The 10,013-nt window shown below is 49.4% G+C and overlaps 1 protein-coding gene across 1 annotated transcript; it reads right to left on the minus strand.

Moving 5' to 3' along the window:
• Positions 1 to 721: 721 nt before the first annotated feature.
• On the minus strand, positions 722 to 3,508 carry LOC129025823 (testis-specific Y-encoded protein 3-like). The gene is made up of 6 exons (XM_054473389.2): positions 3,002 to 3,508; positions 2,313 to 2,390; positions 2,073 to 2,184; positions 1,826 to 1,971; positions 1,637 to 1,718; positions 722 to 942 (listed from the first exon to the last, which is right to left on the minus strand). The coding sequence occupies exons 1-6, from the start codon at positions 3,353 to 3,355 to the stop codon at positions 920 to 922; spliced, it is 795 nt and encodes a 264-aa protein (XP_054329364.1). The 5' UTR covers positions 3,356 to 3,508; the 3' UTR covers positions 722 to 919.
• Between the last annotated feature and the right edge of the window lie 6,505 nt (positions 3,509 to 10,013).

Consider the following 10,013-nt stretch of genomic DNA (forward strand, 5'->3'; position numbering starts at 1 on the left):
AAGCTTAACCCAACTAAAGATGTAAACATCAACAAGAGTGTCCATATCCTGTGTCATCAAGTGACAAGACAGTCCATGCGTGGATTCCCCAGCAATCTTATATTCCACAAATCCAACCCCTTTCCCCGCACTTCTGCCAGTCTGTGTTTTCCCTTAGTCATCTACGCCAAAAAGCATATCCTGAATGCTTTCCCACATGCCTCTGTCACCTTTCCCACAGTCCCTCCATACACCTTACCTGCCCATTTCTTCTCACGTTGATGTGTGAGAAGTTCTGAGGGGCTGATTGTCCCAGAAAAGGATTATGCATTCACCTTTAAAAGAACGTGAATTCAACAAGAAAGGGAACTTCAAGATTTCCATCATCCTGTGCTTATCTATTGTGTATGATGATACCCAAAATGAAGGATTTTAGAGGTCCCAGCAAACTGGGCTGTGGAAACCTTAACCCCTTTCCTTGAACTACTTCTGCTTCCATAGGACAAAGTAAGTTTCCAACTAAGCTGTCTTTTGCTTTGACCTCCCCAACTCTGTCCTGTAGGAAGAATCCCAACACATTCCACACCCATTCACTCCACAATTTTAGAGGCCCAGCTCCAACACAGACGGGTCAGTTCCATGAAGAAAATAAAGCATATTGATTGATCAATTCAATATGACACCCAAATCCAGGGGATAAACGTACACACACACACAGAAACAAACACACACACACAGAGTCAAACATTCTTGAGAATATTTATTTGGCATTCCATACAATCCAAGTTTACCCCCTTTTCCTGTCTGATTTTTTTGTGACTGGGTCGGTTTTTCCTTTACTTCCTGGGCATAAGACCATGCTGAGTACTGACATCCTGCATACGGTAGTAACTTTTTAGGAGTTCTGCTGTTTTAAGTAAGGTCCGATGCTCCCTCACAGTCAACTCAACATCTGGGAGTCCCCTAGAGAAACACAAACGCATGTCAAAACGCATTTCTCTCAGCCATACTTTGAAATGTTTTAATTGCAGGGCCCGCTGAGAAAAGGATATCCCTTCCCCATTTGTGATCTCTTAAACTTCCTCCTACCATGGGTTACAAACTGTTCTCCGCAATACCTGCCCCATTCCCAGTACTCTCTGTGAGGGGAGTCAGCTAACAAGATGCATTGTACACTAAAAGCACACAGAAATCTGATGCGGCAATAGCTCAAGGAAATCCATCAATCTAAACAATCCTTTGCGGTCTAGGACAGGGATGACCAGGAGGCACATTCAGGGAGCCCAATCTCATGGAGTAGGTAGGATGACTGCCGCTGGGGTTGACGGCCATGGAATCAAGGGCTACAGATTGAAGTGAATGATTTTCAGCTTCACTTCTCAGTGATTCTGGAAATGGACTATGCTCCCCTGGGCTTAAGACTCACAGCTATAACCTGCCTTGCAGTGCAGTCTCTAATCTGCCTTTTTCAGCCCAATGCCATGAATGTCCTGGATTCTGTCACTCTCTCTCGTCCTCTCAAGGAATTTCTACATATAGGAAAGCAGCCTCAATTTCTACATTTCTGAAACGAGCGTCCAGGCTCCCTGAATAGGCAGGTGTGTCAACCCCCTCATAGTGGGCATCAAACAGCTCCAGTTCCAACTGAACGGCTCACCTGAAATCTCTGTTCCCTCTTCAGGTGGCTTCATCCTCTTGTAGTACGGCAGGGGATTGCGCCACAGGTCCTTACATAGGATCTGTCAGGGGAATCAATCGGCAAACGCCTCATCAGGGCTCAGACTGGTGACCCAAACAGGTGGGAACACACCAGGGTCATTGCTGATGTTTCCCAGTGAGGACCCACCTCAGCAATCCTATTAGATCCTGCGAAGTTGTGGTCAGAAAACCAGTTGAAGAAGTTAAGGCTGCTGTTGTGGTGTCTGCGGCGACAGGCCTCAACTTCATAATCTGGATACCACTGAATTGGAGTGGAATGAGAAGCCCTGTATTCTACAGAGACAGAAAGTTTTGTGGGAAGGGGACTGGATCACGTTGGCAATGATCCACCCACCATCTTCCTTCCACTACCCATCCTGGGAGCCACCTGTCACCTGTGATGTTCACCAGATATTCCTTGGTAATCACTTTATTCTGGAAGTAGGGGTTACTCCGAAAGAACAACATGATCCTGCAGAGATGAACGGGATGCTTCACTTCTTCCACCTGTCAGGACAAGGTGGAGAAAGTTTAAATACCTTTTTGGGTGAGGTGCCAACTGTTGCTCACAGGAACCAATTATTTCCCTTACCCTCCCCCACTAAACCCTCTAGCCTCAGTCTTGCTGTCCTCACCTCCAAGTTGATCATGTAGCTCAGCATGTCTTCATCTTGGTCAGTGATCAGGGCTGACATCTGGGGGTGGTTTGCAATCTGATTTAGGTCAAAGAGCCTTTACATGCGGTGGAAGGAGAAGCTAGGAGCAACAGGGAAGAAGGCCTAAGAGCACCCAGAGGCTGGGGTAGGGGATTTCTCAGATCTGCTTCCACGTATGACCTCCTTTCGCCTCCCCCTACCCCTAAAATAAGGCCCCTTGGCTTCACAGAGGGTGTATAATTCTGAGGCTGACTGCACTGACATGCGGAGGTGCGATTTGCAGAGACTTGCTGGTGTCTGAGGAGTGGCAGAACCTGCTTATAGCCGAAGACGCCCAGTCCCAGATCGGACTAGAAAGGGGGAGCAATCACACTGCCTTAAAAATAGCTTGATGCACACAAAAACCTATTCTGGTCTGAACTCGCTTCTGTTCTTCAAAAACATGCCCCAAACGTCTGCTGCTCGGCATCACCAAGGGTTTCTCTGCCGCACGCAGGAAAATAGTACCCACGCCTGCTGCAGTTTTCCCTAGCCACATTTGTCCGGGGCAACTCACCTTTGTTCCCCAAAGGTGGCGTCACATCGATGCCAAGCTGCCCATAAGTTACTTACACTTCCCCGAGAGCACCTCTCCACCAGAAAGGCAGAAGAAACACTGAGAAGGATACAACATTGGCCCAGAAGCCAGGGACGCTCTGGATGACCGCGCCTCTGCAGTCTAGGTGGGCCTTGCGCCTCCGCTCCATCTTTTCCCTCTGCCGAGAAAAGGCCTTCCTGGCTTGGGCATTAACCGGCCCCAGCTCCACCTGAACGGCCAGCAGCTCCTCCAGTGCAGACTCTGGGGTCATGGGCCCAGGGCCAGGCTGTGCCCGCTGGGCCTCCTCCTGCGGCTCCACGAGGCCCTCCTCCTGGGCCACCACCTCCACCTCCGCCATTATGTCATCCAACACCAGCACCGCCTCCTCCCCCAAAGCCACCTGCTCACTCTCCACCCCGGCCGCCCCCTCCTGTACAGCCTCCATCCTGAAGACGGTGCCCTCCTCCGCACTCCCACTGAGCAAGGCCTATGCTGCCCGAACCGAGCCACACGAACCCGGCCGCAGCCTTTATTGCACCCAGTGGGTCAGCGGGCCCTCAGTGCGCATGCGCGGGGCTCCCGGGCGCCCCCTAATGGACTGCGCGGGAAGAGCGCGGGGAGCCGCGCTGCGACCGCCTTCCTCCCATGCTGGCCAATGAATGGGAGGGCGGTGGGCGTCTCCCTGGGCGGCACAGCCACTGGTGGGCCTGCATCTCCAACTCCCCCTAACGCCAACTCCTCTCCCCAAACCTCCTCCGAGAAGCCCTTGGAGCTTGTGCCCGGTAGCTCGGCATCCTGGGACAGACGGGCTGCGTGGCATTTGGAATTGTGGGCACGGCAGCCCTGTGTCCTGACATCCTGAGTGTGGCAAGCCATGAAAATCTCTATGTGTCATGAACACATGAAACATCTCTCTTCGTTAGGCAGGCCAGCTGGATGGTACGGAAGCAATACTGCAGATCCAGAGAACTCTCTCTGGTTGCTGGGGCCAGGTTGACAGGGGCGGCCTAGGGGAAGTGAGTCGGGCCGGGCACGTGGGAGGAAAGTCGCCTCCTTGTGCTAAGGTGAAATTGATCTGTTGTAGAGGCCAGAACCCCGGCACACACTATCGCAGGTCGAGGCAAATACAGGCTCTGCGTACCATGCTTCCTCCCTGAGGATGCTGCAGTCCAAGGAGCATTCCAAAGGGCCTCTTGTCCTATGCCCTGGGCACACCAGAGGCCGGCCGCCAGGGTTGGCCATTGATGACTTGCGCGCACGGTGTTTTGCAATGCCTTGCCGACCCAGAGGCTCCCGCACCCGCTGCAGTGGCTGCGGTGCCTGCTGGTGGTGCTCTGCAGGCCCAGGGCCTGGGCCTCTGGCTCCTGAGCTCCTGTGCACAGTTGAGCCTGCGGGGGAGCCGAGCCCTGTGGCCATTGCAGGATCTGCGGGTCCAGCGGAGCTCCTCAGGAAACCTGGGTCCACGTGGGTGTGGGACTAGGTTCTCAGCAGGGCGATGCCCGTGGGTTTTTAGGGAGGGTGTCTGTGGGGGATCGGTCCCCAAGAGCCTAGGGGTGCGGAGGTTGGGCTGGGCTGCGCAGGCCGGGATCTGTGGGAGCACACAGGACGGCACCGTGTTCAGGCTGGAGGCTCTGCTGTTGAGGACGGCCGGAGTACAGAGCAAGGAGGCGGCCTTGGAAGAGGAGGCGGTGCTGACGGTGGAAGACATAATGGCTGAGGTGGAGGTGGTGGTTGAGGAGGAGACCGACGTGATGTGGCAGAAGGAGGGCCAGCGGGCACAGCCTGGCCCTGGACCAAGAACACCTGTGCCGTCAATGGACTCGCTGGAGGTCCTTCACTTGGAGCTGGGCTCCGTGAGTGCCCCAGGCCACAGGGCATCTCCGCCTTTTGGGCCAGAGCCATATCCTTGCAGCTTGCTTGTAGCAGCCCTGGGAACACGTGGTAGGCAAGGGGAGCCAAGCACAGCACTCACAAGGGAGAATCGCGGCGCCAAGGTCCCTTCCCGCGCAGCAGAAAGTCGAAGGGCACGTTTCCCTGGGAACGTCCCTGGAGGACGGGCAGTCTCTTTGCCATTGCCAGCCATTCAACCACCCCATGCTCTCGGTGCCCGTTTCCAACAGGCTCAGCCCAGAAACACAAGGTGCTTAAGACGGGTTCGCGGTGCATGGGGCTGCCGACCACCTCAAGGCAGGCACCAGCTCCCCAGATAGGCTTTCTTCCCCCTGCCGGCGCCGAACCCAAAGGGGTGTAGGCCTTGAGTCTATATAACCTCCTTTGCACCCACGCAATTCCCATGGGGAGCGCCAGGCACAACTCTGCCGCCGTTTCTTACTACAGGACTTCCCTCAAGTGGGCAGGCCCACCCCTCAGGGAGACTAGGATGAGAAGACAGCACACACCCGGACATCAGCAGAGCAGGTCCGGCACTCAGCACACAAAGGCCTCCTGCAGCTCATGAACCCGGAGAAGCAGCCGCCTCACACCACCCCGTGCCACCCCGCCCCTCCGCTCCTCAGCTGCAACCACCTGCCCACTTCTTCTTCCTCTCCGCTCTTGTCAGCCCAGGCCGTCTTGGCCGGGGTCCACCCACTCCACAAACCACCATAGCTGTGCCGTTGCCTCCTCGCCAGACAGAGACACAGGACCAACAACGGACGGTGACAGGCCAAATGTCTGGGAGATAGCCCTGCTCCACAGTCTCTGTGCTCTTGCAAAACTGCAGGGCGTCACGAGACTTGCCCACCCAATCATCTGGAGGCTTCCTGACCAGAGGTAGGTTGTTTGGCACACGAGATGTCGGCCTGGGCCGGAAACCATGATGAAGTCCTGCTTTGCTACATGATGGATTTGTAGGTCAGGCTGGGGAGCCTGGGTCGGTGGGAGGGGTCCAGTTTCTGAGTCAGTCTGTGGTCCCCCTGGGGACCAGGGTTGTCTCAGTGGGAGAACTGGAAAGTGGAAACTCGTGGTTCACTACAGCCCAGCTAGATAAGATGGTCGTATTGAATCCATTCTCTTTCTCCTTGATCAGGCAGGTGGAGGACCTCAGCGATCCCGGTTACCGGCGGCGGGATGAAGATTTCATGTCGTCACAATCTCTATTTCGACAGTGAAGTCATCATTAAGGAGTACTGTGTTGGCATCCTCGGTAAGGAATGGCTCCCAGCATGGTAGGGCAGCTGGTGTGTGGGAGGTGAGGTCTGGCATGAACCTTCCTGACTCCTCTCCCTGCAGGGTACAGAGTGTCTCATTCCACTGCAGTCCAGTGGTTCTGGGATCATGAAGGTCAAGCCTCCAGCTGCAGGCAGTACACCTCCTACCTGACCTTATCATATTGGAAGACACAACGGCTGAGCTTATCATATGACAGACATCATGGCTGAGGTGGAGGTGGAGGTTGTTTGGCTGAATAAGACTGCCCGGGTTTTGGCAGGATTGCTGAGGTGGGGTTCGCCGTGGGGCATCCTGGGAAAGGACTTCGCTGGTCATTCCTTGGTCTCCGGGGAACTGGCTTTAAGCTGTGACCTGAACTCCCCTGGACCTGCTTCTGCAGTCCCCTAGATCATCAGCCAGGGCCTATGGCTCAATGCTTTGCAGTTCTATCCCATGGAGGGAAGGACAGCATTAGAGACAGAACAGAGAGGAGGCCAGGCGAGCAACCAAGGATTGGCAACTCAGAGGCCTTTGAGTCCTGGATCTGTGCCCCTCATGGAGAACCCAAGGATCATGGAGGAGACTGCAGTGAGCAATCCCAGGCAATCCATGGTTTGGGGGAGAAAGGCCCATCAGGAAATTATAACACCCACATGTCAGGATTGGGGAACGTTAAGCCACTAGGATGCATATGTGGCTAAAGTCAGTGGGTGAGAAGCAGGGCTTAAGGGATAGCTGTCTCATCATCACTTGCCAGCTCCATGCCCTGCCCTAAGATCTGCTACCACCTGGGGCTCATTTTGAGCTCAACCAGGGCCCTCTCCCTCTCCACGCAGATGTCCACCTGAGGCCCACCTAGGTCTATGCCGTTTTAGAATGTTTCTCCCAGGACTGTCTTGTTCTGTTTCCATGACCCTGGGCTGCCCTGACATGTGTTATCGTCTCTGACATCCTCCCTCCCAGTGCCCTGCCTTCCCATACAAGATAGTCCACCTCACAGGGAATCTGGAGGACCACACTGGGATCCAGTGTGCGGAAATGTTCTATTTTCTTCATGGACAGGTATTTTGGAGCTTCCTCAGGAGCTGGGAATGTGAAGAGATCGCAAAATGGTTGGGGACCTTCAGTGTGTGTCCAGGGAGGGAACCTGGCTGGCAAATAAGGGCCACCTGAGTAATGGCATGGAAATCCAGTGTCAGTTATCTCCTTAAAGACCTGCTTTGTTACATCACCTACTATTAATATAAAAGTTAATTTCTTACAATAATGAAAAAACAAATTTCAGTATGAAGAAATATAATTTATTGATAATTGTATGGAAGAACTCCTGACTGATCCATTTTCCATTGTAGTTCTTATGCGAGACTTGAGGTGTTTAGCAAGTTTTAACATACAGACAAAAGACTGGGAGAATATGTTCACTAATCCTTGGCAGAATTAAAAAAAATAATAAGATATCAGTATAGACAGATTTTCAACGAAGCTAGATTTGTTATTTGATTTTCATCTTAATGTTACATTATTTCTATTTGTAGTTCTAAAATACTCTTTCTTCTTTGAAATGACAGATGTATATGGTGGGATGTGTCAAGTGCCCTTGGTCCGATTAAATGAAACAATCATTGTTCTTTTGGAAACTGGAGTAGGGCTCACGTGTCAAGCTAGACTACAAAGTAGGCAGCATGCGGTTTGAGGAACAAGATCTTCTAGTGCCCGAGCTCTTTCTTCCTCTATGTACTCTATATCCTTATTTTGCTTTGCAGTTTACAATGTCATGTTGTTCCCTACTCCCTTCTTTCCCAAATAGAAACCAACTTTGAAAAACAATCAGCTTTCAGACATTTATCCAACTCACAGGCAAAGTGAGAGTGAACTGTAGGTGCTAGAAACCGCAATCCACTGCTGTCAATTTTATTTTCTCATGTACGTTAATCTCTCCCTCTCTACCACCTCAGTATACATATACAGCTGTGATCTAAATTCTTAGATTGCTTTTATAAATTAGAATTTTTCCCGTTGTTTACTCCCCTGACACCTACCCCTTCATTACTTTTCTCCACTAAGCACGCTGTACCCACTTCCCTCATTTCTTCCCACTGGCTTTTCAGTTCAGTTCAATTGGGTTTTGGTCTCATTCCACTGGAACTACTTTTATCAAGGACAGCATTCCCATCTGTACTATTAAAACCACTGGTTACTTTACCATTTTCCTCTTACTCAAATTCTCAGCTTTATTCTGCACATTAGCAACTCTCTGTTCTTCAAACACAGAGCTAGGCCAAAATTCTCCTATTTTAGAGGGTTGGCAGCTGTTTTTTTCCCTCTTTATCAATGGCTGCTCTTTCAGATATATCACATAAGACTTCCCTGGAGAAAGCTTCACTTAGTGCCCAATGTACAGTAGTTCTGTCTGTTATACCAACCGTCACTACTATCTGTTACTCTCTTTCCGCGTCCCAAAATTTCCTTCACAACATTTACGACTGCTTGTGTCTTTTATTTATTATCTGTCTCTCCCTCTATGTAAAGCTTCATGAAGTTGGGGACCATTAACCCCATATTCATTGCTGTACCTCCAGAACCCAGCACAGTGCTTTTTGCATAGTAATAAACATGCATGCAATATTTATTATTCAATGAGTAATACACCTTAATAATCTTGAATAATGATAAAGATTAATAATAATCTAGAATCTTAATAAAGTTGCATTGAATAATTTGATGGATAGATGAATGGCAAGAATCCCACAATATTTTTTACTAGCCTCAATTTGAAAACTCATGCCAAGACTTGTGGACTTTATCTTTACAATGATTCTTGCACCTGTCTCTTTCTTCCAGTCCTTGCTTCAACTTTCTTTACCCAGGCCACCATCATATGTTAGTTTAAGCATTTAATAAAACTCAGAACTCACCTTCTGTCTTCTCTTGCTGATCTTCAACCCATCCTATATATTGCAGTTAGTCTTATAACCTTTGTGAAACTCTGATATTATTTTCCTATGAAAAAACAACAACAGCAACAAAAACTTGCCTTTGTGTAGACAGTTTGTTCTAAACTTTCTATCCTGGCATTTATGGGCCTTGAAGACCTGGCTGTAACTGATACAAGCTCTAAATGATCATAATGTCCCACGTATTTGTCTAGCTCTTTTTTGTGTGTACTTCTCTTTTGAAAGATTTATGACTCAAAGTTGTGTTATTACAACATTTAATAGAATGAGAACATGATGAGGGCAGAAACATGGTATGTTTTCCAATCTCAATATTTACAGCACTCTATGCATATTTACTGAAAAATCATTGTGTGCCCCAATTCTTGACGCTCTATGTTCAGTATCAAATAGAATATAGAATATAAAAATGATCAATTGCAAACCCTATATAGTGTTCGCGTGTAACTAAAAATACCGAATTCTGTACATTTTGTTTAAGGCAATGGATATGACTTATTATCTGTGCTACTCTTAAATATTGTTGTGCAACTGGTGCCTGCAGTTTCCTGAGCCAAAAGACGAAAAGTTTCGTCCTTAGAAATTTTTCGACTAAAAACTCCTCCAAATAATAAGAAAACACTTAGCAAAAAAAAAAAAAAAAAAAGGTATTGCTGCATGTGGTCTTTTCCCCAGAAAGATATGCAAGATATGAAGGGAACAATAGGATCAGGAAGTGTACTCAGAAGATGAAACTGTATAATGTGAAAAAACCCACTCTGAACAGTTCTGGCACAGGCTATCTGCCTGCAGGCCCTGGTATTGACCCTTAAGCATGCTGTTCAGAATTCCATTATAGAGGAATTAAGGTGGCCAAGAATATATGTTTGTGTGCGTGTTTGTATGTGTGTGTGTGTCTGTGTGTGTGTATGAGGGAGTTTCACTCTTTCTTATATATGTATATATGAGTGTGTGTATACATATACATGCATATGTGTATACACACACACACACACACAC

This window comes from Pongo pygmaeus, chromosome Y (genome assembly GCF_028885625.2).
Source record: "Pongo pygmaeus isolate AG05252 chromosome Y, NHGRI_mPonPyg2-v2.0_pri, whole genome shotgun sequence".
Classification (NCBI taxonomy): Eukaryota; Metazoa; Chordata; class Mammalia; order Primates; family Hominidae; genus Pongo; species Pongo pygmaeus.